At 33.1% G+C, this 21,314-nt stretch overlaps 1 protein-coding gene across 3 annotated transcripts in view; it reads left to right on the top strand.

Annotated features, from left to right (window-relative positions):
- Positions 1–19,622, top strand: part of LOC111052626 (heterogeneous nuclear ribonucleoprotein L) — a 366,361-nt gene extending 346,739 nt beyond the window's left edge. For 2 of the 3 annotated variants that reach the window (XM_039423567.1, XM_039423568.1), the window contains 6 exons: positions 4,327–4,603; positions 5,328–5,449; positions 6,268–6,418; positions 10,967–11,078; positions 11,944–12,039; positions 13,726–18,090. In XM_039423567.1, coding sequence (XP_039279501.1) covers positions 4,327–4,603; positions 5,328–5,449; positions 6,268–6,418; positions 10,967–11,078; positions 11,944–12,039; positions 13,726–13,898 — 931 coding nt within the window. In that variant the 3' untranslated portion in view covers positions 13,899–18,090. Of the gene's footprint in view, positions 1–4,326; positions 4,604–5,327; positions 5,450–6,267; positions 6,419–10,966; positions 11,079–11,943; positions 12,040–13,725 lie in introns of all 3 variants that reach the window. The other variant, XM_039423566.1, reaches the window with a different exon arrangement.
- The last annotated feature ends 1,692 nt before the right edge of the window (positions 19,623–21,314 follow it).

Raw genomic sequence — 21,314 nt, 5'->3', positions numbered from 1 at the left:
CCATTTTTATTACAATATTATTCTGGCTAAGATCCTAGTTTTTAATAATGATTATTATTTTGCAACATTTTATTGTTACTAGCCATTTGATAAGTCTCACTAAATATGAACTGAATAAAAATGAGATGAAGGCGACAACGATAAAAGGTTGAATTGCAATTTGATGAATGAAATCGGAGAAGTTTGAACACATCAACGTCCATTATTAAAAAACAACAACATTTTGTAATGATAATCTTTTCCAATAACTTGTGGGAGAGAATAGTACGAGATTACTCTAGATTACAAGGAGCTGATTGAAAATTGAAAAAAATCTGGTGTGGCGCACTCACACAACTTTCCTTGCCGTTATGAAAATTGATCACCTGACACTAGTGTTCACGCGCATCTCAAGTCTACTATTCAAAGATCTGAGCCAGCTTGTGACAGGACAATAGCGCTGCAGACACACGAAGTCTGCTATCTCTTCATAGTGAATGATTTAATAGAATCAACAGTTGCCAACAGTTTGCAATTGAATAATCACATTTTCTCGAATTTCGAGCTTATTTTCAATTTTAGGTGCAAATGTTACTAGCCATTAATTATTGTAGAGATTTTTATGCTCAATCTCTTCCACTTGAATTTTTTTGTTTAAATTGTATCTGAAGCCTGATAATTGGGAATCTAAAATCAAACTTTGCATAGATGCTCCTCAATTTTTTATAGATATGGGACTTGTGGCAGTTGATAGAGCTTATCAATGACTTTTTAAGGTATGAATTTGATCAAAATCGTTGGAGCCGTTTTCGAGAAAATCGCAAAAAACCCTGTTTTTGACAACATTTTCGTCATTTCAGCCGCCATCTTGAATTGCGTTTGATCGAAATTGTTCGTATCGGATCCTTATAGTGTAAGACTACCTTAGACTACCAAACTATTGCTATTCACTTGTCCCATAAAATACCAGATTATTTTTTTCTTAATTTTTCAAATATTAACATGGATATTCATAAAAGTGCCAAATATGAATATGAAAAAAAATTGTAAAAAAATTCCATCATCACAGGAAACCCGGAAAACTTGGAAAATGTTTTGGGACATATTGTCCCACTTGTATTTTTGGGTGGGACCATAGGACATATTGTCCCACTTGTATTTTTGGGTGGGACCATATATCCCAATGGTATGCTGGAACAAATAGTGACCAATTTGAGCAACAACATATTCAATGTAATTCAATATATTTATTGTAAATATTAAAAATGATTCAATGTAAATTATATCAATGTCATCTTATAAAATAATCATACAAATAAAATAATTGAAATAATTTACAGTATTGAAATTCCAATGTTCTGGAGACATTATTAATGATAAGGAGTAAAACACGCATTGCAAAGCGGCATATTTCATGCACCCCATATGAAGCTTGTTCTCTTTTCTTTCTTTTCTTCAGCACACCTGACACAACGACGACGGCCTTTAGCCGCAATTGGTAGATGATCACCAATATTCAGCATTGTCCTGGATTTTTTAGATCGAGGCCCTCTGGAACTGCTGAGCTTGCGTGATACTTTAGCAGTCTGACGACCTGTGAGAACCAGCTGTTCAGCTAGTTCCACTAAGTATTGCAGGAACTTCACTTTCTTCTTCGTTATTTCTACAAAAATTATATGTGCATTCACTGCAGCAGCCATGATGAATTTGTACAAAACTTTCTTCCACCATTTCTGTGATCTACGATCATAATCATAGATATTGACTTTCTGGTCTGATAAATCAACCTCACCCATAACTCTATTGTATGTAGCAATGGAGGAAGGGCAGTTAATGTCTTTCTTCTCTCCATCCTTTTGTTTTCTTTTGACATTTTCTCTGTCTGGTTTGTGACAATTGCTCAACACAACAACTTCTTTTGAATCCATCCACCTGGCCGCAATAATTCCGTTTTCTGTTGCCAGAAAGTCAGACTCCCCTTTCTGGAGTGTCCCTGAAAATTTCGGCATATTCTTCCTATTTTTCATACTAGTTCCTACAGCAGCAAATTGAACTTCTGCCATCAGCTTCACACTCGTAAAAAATCTGTCGAAAGAAATAAGGATCCTTAAAAAGGATCATAGAAAAAAATCATAGATGTAGCCAGTAGTAGCATCGCACCGCTGCCAAGTTTTGATACCACGCTTTATTGGTTTTAGGGGCATAAACTGCTTCAAGGATGATGCACCCTTGAATTTCGTCATAGACTCATCAATTGATTGGTAATTGCCTTCATGAACAGCTGCTTGAAATGTATGTTTGAGACAGTTCATCAATTATTCTTCTGCATAATAGAGCTTTCCAGCCCCCACTGGTTTCACTGGATGATTACAATATAGCTTCGAAATTAATATTTGGAATCGATTTCGTGAAATATATTTTTTAATAAAACTATTTCCTAGTGATTCTTTCTGGCACCAATAATCACTCAAGCTGGGTAGATGATTGTAGCACATTACAATTATAATGCCAACTAGTACCATCATTTCTCCCTCATCAGTCAGTTCCACACAATCATCCTTTCCTCTTTTGAGAATTTCAAGCCTTTCATTGGTACATTAATAAAGTTCAGTACATACCTTTGCAATTGAAGTTTGACTCCTCATAAGTGACAAATAAGAAGTGATTCAGCTACTTTCTACACACAATAACACTAAAAAACACACTAAATGAGCTCCATTCCCAGACAAAACAAGCAGCTGATTCGTACACTGGAGCAGGTAACCTCAATTTACAACAATATGGCGATCAGACTGTTTCAAACAGCTGATGTATTTCACAAAATAGACCCTACGCTACTGTTGGGATTCATTACTGTGCAGTTTGAATGCTCTATTTACCCACTGGGATTCAACGAACTTCTCTTGGGACACATTGTCTCATCGGTAGTTTTAGGTTAGTAATGTGTACTGGGACATAATGTCCCATTGGTAGTCTATGGGTTAAGTTCCAAATTTCAAGTCATTCCGTTAATTAGGAGATGAGATATCGTGTACACAGACGCACATACACACACACACACACACACACACACACACACACACACCACACACACACACACACACACACACACACACACACACACACACACACACACACACACACATACAGACCAATACCCAAAAACCTCTTTTTTGGACTCAGGGGACCTTGAAACGTATAGAAATTTGGAAATTGGGGTACCTTTTTTTCGGAAAGTAATACTTTCCTTGCCTATGGTGATAGGGCAAGGAAAGTAAAAATGAATTTTAGATTGCATGCCATTGTAGAGAAGTAGAACCTTTCAATTTTTTTATTACAATAGTACTTCGATGAGTTGAAGTCGATAATGACAATCCTCCGGAATTTTCATAATGTAGTCTGTTAGATGACTTTATACCTTATTTTATTAATTTATTTATTTAGCGTATGGCAGATACACAACACATATAAAGCTGCTCATGAGTCACAAATTCCTACATACTGTATACACTATATATTTCCAATTTCTTTGAGATGCTGTTTGAGATGCTTTGAGATGCTTTCTTTGAGATGTTTTGAGTACTTTAATACTCATCTATTTTACTATCCCTGACAAACTGTAATCTGTTTTTTTTCAACTATTTTTAACGACACTGCAGTCTAATCTTTGAATATTAGGTATTAAATCTAGTACTCACTTGTGAAGCGCTCTCGGATTATTTGAATCATAATCTAATCGGATTATTCCAGTGTTGAAAATGGATTTAAATAATCCGAAAGCGCTTCACAAGTGAGTACTAGATTTAATAAATAATATTCAAAAATTAGACTGCAGTGTCGTTAAAAATAGTTAAAAAAACGGATACTTTAATCATGATAATTTTTTGATATAATTTCTCTATGCTTTAATGCTCACATGACTGTGCTAGCTTCGCTCAATGTGAACATTATAATATGATCATATAATATTAAATCGTCTATCAGAATCGTGTCAGGTCGTGTCTCAATATGCGGCTTCCCCAACGTGAACCAAATTATGGTGGCGTTTAAGGTATTTGCTAAGATGATGAGATAGCAAATTATAGAAATGGAAATTGAAATTTTCACTTGCGAATGCAATGCTAGCCTGAATATTAGCAATGTTTTACAATCAAGTATACTAACCTCAGTGGAATGAATGTGTTTGTCGTTATCATTATTCCTTTATAAATGTTATGGATTTGCGGTTGTTTTTATAGATGAGATCACTTCTGTTTCCAGCCAATACTCCAAGTTCATTTCTATGTCAGGAAATATTTTTGAATCAATATTTCTGTCAGATTAATCATATTCGTGGTTTTTTTTTAGATTGAACAATCGAGGCTACATGATGGGCGCACAGGCGGGGCCACCGCCGCCGCACGGGCGCGAGCCCCTAGTGGGGGCACACGGGGGGCCACCGGCCATCAGGGGCACATTCGCGGGGGCCACCACTGGCGCTCCCCCCCTGGCAGCCCACGGCCCCCCCGGTGCCGACGCCAGCAACTCGGGCGGCGCCGTCATGATGGTCTACGGCCTCAACAAGGAAAAGTCCAATCCCGACATACTCTTCAATCTCTTCTGTCTTTACGGAAACGTTGTACGCGTAAGTAGCATTGTCAAGAATAATATGTTGTTATCCATAATATATAATGTATGGAATAGTGTGTGGGCCTGTTATAGGTAAGAAATAAAATGGGACATCTCATGAAACGGAAACATCTGCTGACGGATGTAGGATGTGCACAACGCACAACTTATTGAGCACAAGTTCAACACACAACGCACGCAACTTCTGCACCAATTTTAGAGGAAGTATCAAATGTACCATAATGTACCATTGACATTTGTTTTTGAGTACGGTAAACAAAATAATTATATAAAGAGAATAGTGGCAAAGAATATGAAAAGGTTATGAGAATTTATCACATGTATTTGAAGATAATGAATGGTATTTGAAAAGGTTTTCAATGTAAATGAGGAGCTATGAGAAATAGAGAAAATATTTGAGAAGAGTCGAAAATCGAATCAATGTAAAAATGGACAAATAAACAAATGCACAATTACGAATGAATAGCTACATCTATGAGCTTAAAGTTTCCCTCAAACGATTTGTGAATCAGTATTTCTATTCAATTCTTTAATTACAACGAACTGCTTCTATTATAGATATCTTCTCATTTACATGTCAACAATCATAATAGAGGCATAGATTGAGGCGTCAAAGGGAAAATGTTTTGATCAGAACAGGAAGCTAGTACATTTACAATTATTCACTCATCAAAAATATTCTTCTACTCTGATAATGGATCAAATGTTTAATTTTTCAGGTAAAATTTTTGAAGACAAAAGAAGGATGCGCTATGATACAAATGGGAGACAATCTGGCTGTAGAAAGGTGCATATGGTATTTGAACAACAAAACCGTACTCGGATCACGTATACAGCTTGGGTAAATATATTCTATTTTCGTGTAATTATCCAGTTGAAAACGAATCTCTCTTTTACTACAGTGGTCGAATAAAACATTTCACACCAACATATTGAATTCACCGAATAAGACATTTCACACCAACATATCATATGTATCATTATGATTCATACAATGAAGCTCTAGGAATTGTTACATCTCATTGAATGAGTTTGTTCTAGCTTGTTCCAGATGCCGGTTTTGAAGAGAGGTGTAATCTGAAATCATTTGCAAGGAATTTAACAATAATATTGTAGTATTGTAGATCAACCTCTTCTATATTGTACCTGTTCTCCAAATATGATAGATCTAAGTGAATAATTATGGTAAGATCATTGAATTTACTGCAGAATGTAATTTCACTGTTATGAATCATCATATTTATTTTCTATAAAAATTACTTTTTTATGATTATATCTAACGATAGATACAGCAGGATAGAATATACTGTTATCATTCATAATAAATGATAGTGAATAAAAACACAATTGATTGCAATCATATTAAATGATATTACGGTTTTGTTTGTAAAAAACGTACAAATATTAGTGTTTCACGATATTGAAGAACATATTTAATTAACATTCTTCAATAAAAGGAATAATATCGATATTCTCATTCTGCAGCTCACTGGTAACACACTAGGTTCCCTCATGTTTTCAATAACTACAAAAAGACAATTAAAGTTTTGTATTTTTGTAGTGTTTTGCTTCATTTTGCAATTAGCTATGTAATAGTGTTGTGAGATTAACTTTATGCTGTCTATTAATAGTTTCTTATGCGAAAAATAAATATTACAGATTTTCGAAACAAGCCTACCTGAGTGACGTAGTCCAGCCATACACTCTTCCAGACTCGAGTTTCTCATTCAAAGACTTCATGGGCAACAAGAACAACAGATTCATCAACCCAGCAATGGCTGTCAAAAATAGAATACAGGGACCGTCCAAGGTAATCATTTTTTCATTGTTGTTATCAGAAGTAGGCCTACGTCATGTCGATTTACTTGAATGATTCATTCACTATAAAAGCGTAAGTGAACAAGAAATAACAAAGGCCAGAATCTCTCTTCTTCATTTTTCGATAAATTAATGGAGATCGAAAATCATGAATAATTCTTGAATATTTACACTTGAATATTTAAAAACTTTTTTTGTCTTCATCCTACTTGATATGAATTATAATAAATTGTGTTGTTAGCTTACACTTTTACAACAGTACACACGATTTTGTTGCTTGTTGGACGCGTTTTGTGGCACTGAGCCACATCCTTAGGCCAGTTTCACACGGCAGAATCCTGCCTCCTGAAGATCATATTACGGAAGATTATATTTCATATTTTGCAGCGCTCTCCTTTGCTTTCACATGGGGATCTTTCAATTTAGCCGACGGATCTAACAAGTAAGCCGACGTTTGCTCAATGTATGACTCATCACTTTTTCTCAAAGTCTAACTTTCTTAAAAATATAGATAGAAGATTTCTGATTTCGGATTTGGATTCAGCGACCCCAAATTCTTTAAAGCGTAAGTCCCATTTTCAAAAATACCCGAAAACAAGGGAGTTATAGCTGTTTTTAATATAGCTTTCCATTATCATATATGATTATATGGTAAACGTACAAAGATAACAATACTGCCTCACGAAGAGACAGGCAAAGGTTTTAAGAAGTTTTCAAACACCTAAAAAGTTCAAACATGAACATTTTTAATTTTTAAAAGTTCGAAAAAAATTAAACTTTGAAAAGATGAATCCAAATATGAACTCATAAATCATCTCTACTCATCACCGAATAAAATACGAGGAAAAGGACAAGTAAACTTCACTGAATTTCAATTGTCATTCAACAATCTAATTTATCAGGTTCAAATAGTTGATTATACCAATAATTATTTCTTTGCAACAATCAGAAAAATCTATTATGAACATACAGTATAAACATTGTGGTGATCTGAATCGATCTATGGTAATAATAGGAACTGAAAGAATAAAAAATGTCATTCCATTCCAACTAAAACGAAACTGATGTCTGTGTTTGTATTAGAACTGCTGAGTGGATAATGTATACTGAGAAAGTTATGAATAGTCCAGACCAGCCTGGCGACTTTGATGCTTTTGACACCGGAATCTCGTTTTATTTTTATTAAAGAATGAAAACCATGTATCATAGTAAAAAGCAGTTCTATACTCTGTATTATTATATGAGTATTGATTAACAGAATCATGGCTTGTAGATTTCAGTCGCTGAGCTGAATCCTCAGTCGTAGAACTATGGACCAAGCGCGAGCTTTTGCTTTCTATGTCGTATACCGTCGACACAAACTTCGGTTTTTTTGTTGTTCGATTTTTTGCCGTTCTTATGAATTCTGTTGAATCAAACATAATGAATGATATTTAACAAATTGCGCTGAACCTGGTAGAATTCATAAGAGCGGTAAAAATCAATTTCACGGGAATCGATGTGCATGTAACTGGATTTAGAAGATCAATACGATAATGTGTTCTATCATAATTTAATAATTATTTCAGAAATGTTTAAGTGAAAACGTTGGGGGCAGACCTACTGCCATGGGGAGACAAATAAATTTATGAAAAGCTTGATAGCTTGAATAGTGATCTGGATATCTGTTACACGTTTTCAGTTCAAGACATAATATGTCTTAGAATAATTTTTAATCTGTTTTGTCAATCGGCAGGAAAACGTTGGTTTTTCAAAGTTATCTTACTCCCTTATTTTTGGGTATTTTTCAGAAATCAAGATAAATATCCTACCAATTTTTTACCGTTTTTACCGTATAATTATATGATATTAGGAAGCTTTATTAAAAACAGCCACAACTTCCTTGTTTTCGGATATTTTCGAAAACGGGACTTACGTTTTAAATAATTTGGGGTCGCTGAATCCAAATCCGAAATCAGAATCTTTCTATCTTCATTTTCAAGAAAGATAGTTTTTGAGAAAAAGTGGTGACCGGAGAGACGTAGAATCACCATGTGAAAGCGGCGATTTGTCCGCTAGTATCTCGATCCAAGCCGGTTTCTGCTTGCCTCGAGGGGAAAAGACGTGACAAAAGGAGGTTCCTGGCTAGGGGTCACCATGTTAAAGACACGATTTGACTCAATGTACTTCGACAAAAAAACGTGAACACTGTTCAGTGTTCAAGTTGCACGTCTCCTATCGTGTGAAAGTAGCCTCAGCGTACAAGGCGCGGCCATCCTCTAGCTACTTCTTGTTCGCTGAGGATGTGACTCAGTTCCACGAAACGCAACAAAATCGTGAGTACTGTTGTGAAAGTGCAAGCGTACATGGAGTAGATAGATACAGAGGAGTAGTTAGAATAGTATCTACTACTCCTTGTACGCTGAGGATGTGGCTCAGTGCCACAAAACGCGTCCAACAAGCAGCAAAATCGTGAGTATTGTTGTAAAAGTGTGAGCTAACAACACAATTTATTATAATTTACAAATAATCGGTATTCTGCCTCTAAGTAAGTTAAGATGAATGACATATGAACTAATGTCATTCGGAAATCATTCCCAGAATTTATTCACTAGTCTTTGTAAATAAAAAATGAAGAGAAATATTTCCATATTTGAACCTTATAAAATTTTAGTTAACTCTTTTATAAAATATTATTTCAAAAACGTGGATTAAAAAATAAATATAAGTCCAGTCTACAGGTTCATATAATGAAATGTTGTTAAAAATATACTATAAAGAATAAAAAGTACCAACTTGAAAAAAAAAATTCTGGAGGCGTTTCAACTGGCCTCGATCCTCACCCCACTACATAACATTGATATTTCACAATAATTATAACCTCGCATGGAGTCTTCAACTTGATCATTGAATAAATATTTATGTAATTGAAAAGAGTTGACTTTTTTGAATTTACTAAATTCCCTTCTTGAACTAGGTTTTATCATTTGTAAATATAAGATTAATTTGAGACTTGTAGCCTACTATTCCTAGCAACACGTTGATTCCTATTGTGTGCATGCAAATGATTATATATTCATTGTCGGAATAAACTTGTTATTGTAATATTCGCGGAACATTAAATTTGCTTCTTTATGACATTAAATTTTCATGACAAATCCCGTGCTGGACGTCCTTCAACTGCTCGAATCGTGAAATGTGCGCACAGACCGTCGAAACACAAAAGATTAGAAGTCTTATGAAGAATGCGAACAGTGTTTGACAAAAAAGGCCCAATTTGTGGAAGACAGGCGACTGGATCTTCCATCACGACAACGCAACTCTGCATACACAGTCATTCCAATTCGTCCGTTTTTAGCTAAAAATAACATAGTACCGCTACTCACCTGATTTAGCTCCGTGCAAATTTATTTTGTTCCTATGTACGGTATAAACGAACAACAATTTGAATCAACAACGATTTGACAACATCAAAGAGATCAAGAAAAAAACGAGGGAGCTAGCAGCCATTCCTGAAAATGACTTTAAATTTTTTTGAAAAGTGAAAGAACCGTTGGGACAATTATATTAGTTTCAATACAGAGTATTTTGAAGGGGATAAAGTTGTATTGTAAGAAATTTAAAAATAATAGCTTTTAAAAAATAATTCCGGTTATTTTTGGCTACCCCAAGTATTTTATTATTACACTGCCTGATTCATTTGATGATAAATATCATTTTGGAAATCTCTACTCAGAATACCATTTGTATAAGTTTTGCACTTGGTTTTTCTCTACGCACATTGCCAAATCGATTATTCAGGATTGAAATGATTATTTTTAATAATCTTTGGTGTTACTAAAGGTATGCTTTAAAAAATAAGTATGCTTTGAGAAAATATTTGCTTAAAATTTTTGCATTATCAGCTCAAATATCGGGGCACCGAGCTTCGCTCGTTATTTTTATTTATTGATAAACAGAACACAATTCTCTAAAATGATCGTTTTTATATTTTACAGCTGGTTATACGTCAGCTTATGAATTTCGGGGATGCGATATTTTGATTTTCCACAGACTCAATCGCTCATTCACTTTTTTACCATCCACAGACGACGAAAGTCTCAGCTGTTTCAGCCAAGGATGAATTATCCTTTTAATGTCGTTCAGCGAGTTTTCCCAAGGATGAGACCTAGTGCAATCGAATTTTTATATCATAAACCTACTATGTTCCAAATCTCGTGGAAATCGTTAGAGCCGTTTTCGAGATCCGTTGGACATAAATAAATATAAATAACCAAATATAAAAATACAGAAAATGCTCGCTTAATATAATAGGATAGTAGAGAGCAATATTACATGTGAAAAATATATCAATTTTTATTCTTCTACATCTAGAAGTCTAATAAATTGGGAGCTCTATCATTTGTTGTATTGAAAAACTTCAAATCTATGTCAATCATGTTTATTATTACTAATTTCAATTATTCTGTATGAAAGTAATTTGAGAACCATTGTGAGTCATTTAAAAATATTCAAGTATGCAATTTATCATGTAAACCGATGAATTTTTATTGTGTTACAGATTTTGCATTTCTTCAACACACCGCCAAATGTGAAAGAAGACACTCTGTTCGAAGTATTCGAAAACTTCGATGCACCCAAACCGAAGACTATTAAGCTATTTCCAATGAAGGGTATGACACGCTTCAATATTAAGAACTTTTAAAACGAATGTCATATTGTTTTCCAACTAGGAATAGAATAACCGATCATAATTAATATTTATAAGAATGATTGAATCTCTTGATAGAAATATCCAGTACCCATATAAATATAGCTAGTAGTATTGCATATATCATTCAACACTTCCATAGGCAAAATACGAATTAGCAAATCTATAGTATGTTTTTGGCATTAAGGATTATTGAATTTTGATTTATACGTTGGATTTCCTTTTAAAATTCTAAAGTTTACAAGAGATCAATATATCTTCTCAGGTGATGCGAGAAATATGAACCGTAATTGGATTCCTTAATAAGATGAGAGAGAAAATATATTAACTCTGATATTGTAGGATACTTATAAAATTATTCCTCATCTTTAAAGCAACATTTTTTGAGACTCTCTGTCACAATATTCTCCATTTTCACAGTATTCTACTTCTATTTTAGTGTAGAATATAATCAAATACTTGATGTAGGGAAATAAATTTAAGTTTATTTTTTAATAAAGAATGATTTGAATGTTAATGAATGCAAATCAGTTTTTTAAAACTAAGATCATTTGAAAAACGGAAAATACAACACACACAATGAAAGTCCTTCACATAATTAACACCAAAAATATGCTGAATAATATCTACAAATTACATTACACAAATTGTATTACCTCTACAAGGTAATTTACTACAAATTGAATAATGCAATATCTCAATTTCTATTGTACACATTGTATGTAACTTATCAAATTATCTACCATAATGCTGAAATGATGTACGAAATATGTGAATATTTTTACTGGAATAATAAATACATGCAATGATTTATTTGTGGTTGACAGGTGATAAGAGTTCAACAGGTCTAATGGAATTCGATGACGTGACAGAAGCAATCGACGCATTAGTACTCTGCAACCACGCCAGCATCAAAAACCATGGTAACATTCTGCTTCAATTATTGAGTAGGCCTATACACAGTGTTTATAATATCGAGATTCAACTCTTTGCAATATTTCTTACATTAATCTTACAGTTGAAAATTATGTATCAAGTGAAAAGGTGAAACGTGAAACATATCTGTTTGTTGGCACCAGTGCGCATGTGTGTGCAATATTTCCGCCGCAATCCGCTAGAATTGGTGGAGTGTCACTGTACCTGACCGCTCGATACTCAATAAAGCGGCTTTAGACAGGTAAAGTAGGACGGTAAGTTCTGGTGTATTTTTATCAAGTCACTTTCCATCCATTTCTATCCAGACCGATGTTTTGTAAATGAAAAGTGACGTGATGAAAGTGACTGACCACAGTAACTTGCCGTCTTCACTCTCCTGTCTGTTAGCCACTTAATGGTCTCAATTACAGGGCTTGCTATGCAAGGCTTCCACCTTCTCCTCACCTAACGTCATACTCATTTTACTACTTTTTTGTTTTTAAATAGAACGACTAACAGTCAAATTTCCTCAATAAATGAATTTATTCAGTTACTGTGACAACGACATCTTGAGGCAGGTTCGCCATTTTCGTTGTTGTGAAGATATTTGACTTCAATTTTGAAATTTTACACTTTTAAATTTGACTTCTAGTCGTTCTATTCAATAACAAAAAGTGATTCAATAGTGAGCAGTTCGTTTTGGACAACAACATTGAAGGACGAATTTTACGTTTGTGGCTTCAAGGATCATGTGTACGTGTCACTGCTACCAACTTACAACTGACCTTGCTGAATTTAGAAGTTATATTGAATAAGGTATTCTGGAGACACACTTTTCAGTCTTTGGAAAGAACACAACATGCACTTGATGTGTGCCATGTGACGGTTGTTAGTCATATGAACGTTAATACTAGGTCTTAATATTTGTGTTTGTTCAGGTTGAGTTCATCATAACCTATCAAATAATTTTGATCAATCGACTCGAATCATCACAGCAACTCATTTACTTGTATATTTTTGAGTATTCACTCAGCTACACAGTTTACAAAAAATTGATAACGGTGTTGCAACTGAAACTATTTTCACAAAAAACGTGTTATTAAAAGAGTGATTGGGGCAACTTCAAGTTCCTTTATTCAATATAGAAATCACTCACATCACTTTCACCCTCCAACACTAGTTGTATTTTGAGCTTTCGTTAAACATAACCTCTAAGGCTGGCCACTAACGACAGAAGATTCATTTTGAACATTCATTTGTTGTCGTACATTGTAGTGTCATCACAGAGAAAGGCTTCGAACAATATTTTTTGAGGTTAAGTACTTGTTTCTTCGGTTCTTTGTTGTTTATATTTTTTGTTCGTTGCTCTATTTGAGGTTGGATTATTTTTGTATTATAATAATTTGTAGTTTTCCAGTGGTTTATATATTGTTATTGGTTGTTTATTTAATGTTAGAAGCTGCATTCAAACCGCTTTTTGGTTGGAAGCCTCTCGCTGATGACACAACATGCATGACGAGCATTTGTGTACACACATGTTCAACACTCTTGTGTTTTTCTGCCGTTAGTGGCCACCCTAAGATTTAGCATAACAAGTAAATAAGTTTATTGGTGGAAAACATTTTGTGAGCAAGATGAGATCTAACATTTTTTCAAACAATTAGAATATAATTATTGAGTTGATTGTGTTGCAGGTGGCAGATTCCCCTACGTGATGAAGCTGTGCTTCTCGTCGAATCGAACAACAGAAATGAACGGCCGAGGAGTGGGAGGGGGTGGTGGCATGGGGGCCTCCCCCTTCAACAACAACAAAAACAAGAACAACAACAACATGGACATGGATGGCCATCATGGCAACATGGACTAGGCGACAAGCACGTGTCAGTGGCAGTTTCCTCTTCTTAAGCGTCAATTATTAACGATAAGCGCCTCCCCAATTTTAACCAAAATTACTACAATGATGGAGTAAATTGTTCAAAATCAGCAGCATTGCCATCTTGGCAGTTGTACTGCCTCGTCGACTCGAGCCCAACGAAATCATCGTCGACTAGGTTTAGTGTGTCGTTTTTATTGTTAAATTGACGTGATTTATTGCATAAATTGAGTGGATCGTCGCTATTTGCCCCCTAAATTCGTCTCTATGTGTTTGTTTGTCCCTCTCCTCGCCACCTCCTATTTCTCTCTCTTTGTCTCTTGTTGAGAAACTCTATCTCTCTTTGTGAAACTGCCACCTCGAACCATCAACCAGTGTGTGTGAGTGTGTTCTTCTCAAGACGGGATAAATTCCATGTTAGTTTATAGACTAGACTTTATATATTTTTATTTTCCATATTTTTTTCTAGATTCGTAAGAGTTATTGTGTATTATGATATTGTACAAGGCGATACAATGTTCGACCATAAAAGTAGCGTTAAATTTTTGTGAAGCATCTGTGTATAAATTGATTAATGAAGAGGAAAATTTCTAATGACTTTTGATATTTTATAATTTGAAACGAATGGAAAACTCTTTCTTCCTACTGGAAAATTATTAAATTATGGAAAATCATTGTTTGTTTTTTTTTAGGGTGGGTGTTGATTGTTGATTATGGTATCGTGTAAAATGATAGCTGCAGTCAATTTCAATGCAGACCTTGGAAAATTGTTTACTTTGAAGCTCCTCTCTACAGGGAAAAATTACAAATAAACTAGAAGTGCAAAGCACTGCATGCTATGTAACAAATTAATTCGTCTAGTGTGCGAGCCGATTTTCCTGTACCACAGGACCTCTTCATTTTTATGATTATGATTCATATTTTTGATTACTTATGGGCTGTTTATTACTCTTGATATGAAACATGTAGCTAATTCAATTAGTACTCGTATTCATTTTTTATGAATATAATATCGACTGCTGAAAAAATAAGGGTAACTGCTGGTTGCATTTAATATTTGAATGATGCTGATGGACTTAATTAAAATGTATATTTCCCAAAGTCATAGGAGAGTCTGCTATTCCGACGGTTATGGGTTTTATTCCCTTTGAGGAAGGCATTTTCTCATAATCTTTTCGTTACTTTACAATCCAGTATGATAATATTATTTATCATTCATTCGTTATTATATGAACCATAAAAATGAACAGTTGATTCAGAGATATAACAGATATTGTAGATTTTTCTTTTCATTCACTCTGCATAATGTTTCAACGAACAGATCAAAACCAGGGTTCATTCTATTAATTTTTCAATTTAGTTGAAGCTTCGTTCATAAGAAAATAAGTTCGAGCTATCAATTCCACAACATCAAAATCAACAATATACTCTCATCTTTAGTTTTAATTCACAACTGCATTTTCTATAAGGAACTATAATATAAGCATATAATGCTACAGAATCGTTTTAAGTAGATATATGTTAGATTGTAGTAATCTACCTACTGAAACAAATATCCATAAAAAATCATTACAAGTTGTATGATTTTGATAAAGTTGAATGGTTGATGAAAGATCTACTATTGCAATTTAGAATTTGGGCTGGTATGATTCAAAATAGAATAGAAAATTGAATGATAATCTCATTGATTATCAGATTTTTTCATTGTTGATATACTTTTAATCTATCAATTCTGATTACTCTTATCTACTGGTAACATCTCTCTCGTTTAACACAGATCCGAATTGAAGTTTTTTAAGGGTTGAGACGCAATTCTTTACTTTAAGAAATTCTAACTACATGTCTTCATAGACATTTTCCGATCCAGAAAAAAGTTACTAACTTGACTGCTCCAATTTTAGTAATTTTCCAATTACAATCCAACTATTGAAGAATTTACTTAACTGTATTGAATTCAGTAATTTTAGTAGTAATTGAGTAATAATAATTTTAGTAATAACCTCATATATAAATTATGGTCTGATGCAAATATAATTGGCGCCATTTTGAGTTATTTTTAAGCTATTGCATTCGTTCAGACCTTCGAGTTATATGGAAGAGCTTATTACTAGTAGATATCAATTTTCCCTGTTATTTTTTAAAGAATGTTGGATTACCCCAATGAGATATGTACAATAAGAGCAATTTTCTTGAGAGAAAAGATTGCTGCATTCATGAATAATTTTCAAAAATACCCAAACGTACCTTTTTAAAGGTAATTTTGACTTATAGAACCACTGATATTATTGCCAAAATTTCCAGTTGTTTTTTGATCAAATAATGTAGTCTACATTTATTTAAACTTCATTGCAAAATTACCTTCTTGCAGTTATTGTAAACAGGAATTTTTGATAGTCTAAAACCAACTCATGAGTAATTCTTCTCTATAAAATTACTGGAGTTGTTACAAAAAATTAAATATGTTCTTCAATTTGCAGTCCTCAAATATACATTCTCATTAATCATGTTAAAACCGCTATAATTTATCGAAATTTCTGGGATCAAAATGTAAGGCCTACTCCATTTCAAATTTACCAAAGTATGAAGAGAGATTAAGTAATATTTGTAAATAACTGTTCTCAGTTTTTACTTACGTTTTTGGTTATTCAACTTATTAAATTGTTTGTTTAGATTATTTTTGAATTTATTGTTTTGATTAGAAGATTGTTTAATCGATTGAATTAATTCTTCAATTATAAATTCTTTGAATCATTCTTTATTGAAAAATATTTATTGATTGATTGCTTCAAACCTGGATGTTAACTTCTTTAATTTTTTCACAAGATATTTTTTTACACAATTTTGTGGAGAGTGACAGCTTTTGTCAGGGACCAAGGTTAGGTGCTGAAACTGATTTTTTTTTAAAATAACCACTCTATTTTACCAAATTCACGCTTGAACACCAGATAACTCAAAAAAGTGCTTTTTACACTTGAAATGTTTGATTTTCCGTGCAGAAGAAACCGTCCAACTTGCATTTTACTTTTATTTTACATCAAACATTTTGAAATTATTTTGCATGAGATAATTCATAAATTGCATGTAATGAAGGATTTGCAGATGTGGAGACTTTTACCAAAAATTTAGTTTTTTGTCATGTTTTGTACAATTATTATTAGTCTATAAGAAATTCTAATTCTTGTCATTAAAAGTGTAATAAAGAATCATAATAAACTCACAAGTAATCATAAAAAGTTTGTCCTAAGGCTTATCCAGATCAGGCATTTATAAAACATTACACTTCTAAATATATCTAGTTTTCACCTTGGGGATTTTATTCATATTAGTCTAAGAATCTTTCATTTTTTTATCAGTGTTATAATTATCTCAAACTCACAATTTGTCATTGAAAGCTTGTAGGAAGGCTTCTTCAGATTTATAAAGATTTCTAAACAGTAATAAATCTACTTTATTTTAAACTTTGACTTTATAATTAACCTATTACTTTATCTTAAACGACTTTATAATTAGTTTCTATGATATTTAACCTAAATATAGAACGTTTTCTTTTTCATTATATCGGTTATAATGCTATTATCAACTAACAACTAATATCATTAAACCCTGAAGCCAGCTTCTTATTAAAATCTTATAAACTTCTAATTTTTAAGATTGAAAAGACAGTCGAATGTAAGAATTACTAATCTTTTAAAATTGTTTCATTCATTACCTATTTTGGTTTTTTGATTAATCAATAATTATTATTTCTTTATCAGTGTTAATCCATGTATACTACTATGCTTAATTTTATATTGTAATCTATCATTATTCAATCTTGATAGATGCAGTAAATGAAAATGTATAAAAACTTGAATATATAATATTGTAATATTCTTCTGAAGTCAATTTAACTTCAAAGTTCATTCTTCCTAGCTGGAAAATAAAATGTGAAATTTGTACATAATACAAGTTCACCTTATGTTTTTTCTACTTAATCTGGAATTGGAATTGTGGTATTAAAGTTATAGTTGGGTTACCGCAATCGGTACTACATGACTACGTGTCGGTTTGGCATAAGGAGCGGAGAGGCTTCCCTTACGGACAAAAGGACATCATGAGCAATTCAAGGAATCCTTGGATACTATGTAATAGTAATAAATGTAATGCTATAGTCGTTTACATTACTCTCTTCTGTCGTTTGATCGACTACCTATTGATAGATTTCATCACTGTACCTTGAAAAAATAAATAATGTAATCGGTGTTGCATAGAATATGTGAAACTATTGTTTAGTTTATTGATAGTCAACTTTCTTGGATGTTGTATAGTATAAATATTATAGATGTACTAGTACTAGACGTTTATGTTGCGTTTAGATTGTAGATTCGGCAATTTATTACGAAGATACCACGCTATTATAATTATAGTAGACTAATTACTTCGGTGTTAATTGATCGACCAGGTGTAAACTCATCAAGCAAACAGAATTGATTCCATTCTAACCACGAATAGTTTTGGAAAGTATTTCGGCAAGCTAAATGAGTGATTCATTGCGCTCTACATTGTTTGAATTCTGATCGATACTAAATTCATATTTGCCAGATCAATGTAAAGAAAGACATAAATAATAGAAATCCCAATTACTGCAGACAGGATTGCTTTTTGAGAGAGAATCGGTCATAGTCCATGGAAATAATTCGTGTAAATTCACAAATATTCTAATGTATTCATTTATATTAGAAGTGAAACATTGATGTAATAGGTACCTGTTGAAATTATTATATATTAGGTTTTTCTTTTTTCTAGAAGAAATCTGTCATTATTCATGGAAATATTTGTAAAACTTCGGAAAGATAACTTTAATTATTCAAAATACTAGGTACGCTAATAATTAGCGTATAGCGCCAATAATTATTGTAACATGGGTTTCTAAAGCATGTGGTAGGTGCCTATTACAATAGAATGTTTATTATTTAAAAAATAGTAAATAAACATAATTTATTCGAGAAAGAAATTGAACGAACATGTTTCAAATGTAAAAGGATCAAGTTGGATGAGATTTAAAAAAATAGAAAACATGAAATTGCCGTAGTTGAAGGAAAGATGGATTAACATGATTTCAACAAGATATTTTCGATATCTCTGGAGAAAACGTTCAAAGAAGTTGGATTTTTATTCCAATTTCAAGTTTGTAGCCTACAGAGGATGAAATCCGATTCGGTTTGACTGTTGAGTTGGCATCATTGTAGTTTAGCTAGTAACTTCTGTGGCCAGTACTGTATGTGAATCTATTCTTTGCAATAATATGTGACTGAATAGGGGAAGTGAATGATAATATTGTACTGATGAAAACTGTATGGTTTATTGATAAGTTGATGATATTATTAATTGCATTGAGAGTATCTTGTTGTAAAGTGTTTCAGCCTGGCATTATTACTATATCTTAATATAAGTTTTGTACGCTACTGTACTCCTTTGTTAAGTTAATGAGTGATGATGTTCTCTCTCAGCTATTTGTAGTACTAAAGTTTGTTCTACAAAAACTTTCTAGTACTGTTTGTAGTAGACAATTTCAATCTTAGTACAAAGTTGAATTTGTTGTTATCATCTTGAAGTGAGGCATATTGTTTTTTTGATATTAGGCTTGAATTTGTGTTGAATAAGTAGTTAAATTTAGTAGATTACTTCTGTGAGAGTGTATGTATGATTGGCTATGATAATAGATACATTGAATAATAAGCTGTATGTAGTTTCATTGTATCCTTTAATTAATTGTACGTTGTATAAATAATATGTTATAACATATACAGAGTTTGTAAAAATTATTAAGGAAACAGCTTAATATTTCTTGAACAAGGATATTTTTTCTGTAGATTTCATTATGGATCCTATTTGAATAAAAAAACTACTTTCCTCTAGCTTCAAAATTTTGATCCGCCATCTTAGGTCCGCAATTTTTAATCGAAATTATTTTTTTTAATGGGAAGGTGATCATATGATACATGATTTTGATTTAGAATTTTAAGAGAAAATGAAAGGTGAAAACCGCACATTGATATCTCAACCCGTTTCAACGTTATTCTCTTTCAAAGATACCAATAAATCATACAGAAATGAGTGAAATTAAATGACTGCATCGAAAATCTAAACTATCTAATCTATCCATTTTTCCTTGTGTTAGTAAACACTTGTAGTTGTGCTAGTACTATATAGTGAAGTCCACGTTATAATGGCAGTGGAGAAAGATAGCATAACAACGTTGCCGATCCTGTGTATTGTCAATGGCTTCTATAGACGGTAGCTGATACAGGTTTATTGATGTAATAATATTAACTTTTTATTTTCGTCCAAAATAATCAATTATATTTTATTAAGCAAGAAATTACATTTTTCAATAATTTCATGATTAAGATGGAATACTTTGTCAATTAATTATTATTTCTACATTGTTAGAAGACGATCTGGCAACAGAGCAAAACGAGAAAGAGATAGCGCTATCCGCTTTGTGGAATGATAGACAAGGATAGCTATACCATTGTCAATCAAACACTGCCATTATAACGTGGACCTTACTATGGTAACATCCACTCACATCTTAAACACTTTAAACTGATCTTTTAATACTTTGATCTGTAAGATTTCTATTCTAGGTACTCATTCATTGCATTTTTGTATGATTTATCAGTTTATTCGAATGTGAATAACTTTACAACATTCTGAGATATCGATGAGCGGTTCTCGCCATTCATTTCATCTTGAAATTCTGTATCGAAATCATACATCATAATTATAACCCTCTTCCGTTTTTTAAAATAATGGAGTTAGATGTAGCCCTATGCTTGAAACGGTATATTTTTAACGTTTTTCAAACCCGGTGCATGCTATTACGGCAAATGTTCTACATTGTAACAGATTTTATAGTATTATAGCATTGGATCATGGACCAAACTGACTCAAGACTACTCAAGTATTTGGCTTGGCCCGGATCACATTTGAACACCACACTGGGTCGCTAGTGTCCAGGCGAGTATTGTGTATTAGTTCTTATCGCGTTAATATCAATTGGGCCACCAGATTTTGTAGATCGGCTGGTGTCTCACTCGGGTCGCCCGCCAGCCCGGCAATCAGGTGTTTCAGTGGTACAGTCAACAAGTAGTACCAACTTACTTTACCCACGCACACACATGGGCGCCGACTACTGATAGCCCATTATAAATTATATCATATTATAATATTAATATATAATTATTATAGTTTTCAAAATCATCAAAAAAGCCCGATTCAGCATTGAAAAGTGCCAGTATTGGAAAATTGCGCTTGTGTTCAATAATACACAGTTTTACTTTAACGAATGCCATTTCGAAAGTATTCAAGGTAACAATTTTTGAATATATCCAGTCTGTAGAGACATTTCCCCTCTTCAAGCTCCAA

This window comes from Nilaparvata lugens, chromosome 3 (genome assembly GCF_014356525.2).
Source record: "Nilaparvata lugens isolate BPH chromosome 3, ASM1435652v1, whole genome shotgun sequence".
NCBI lineage: Eukaryota > Metazoa > Arthropoda > Insecta > Hemiptera > Delphacidae > Nilaparvata > Nilaparvata lugens.
This window is presented reverse-complemented; position numbering and strand designations above follow the sequence as displayed.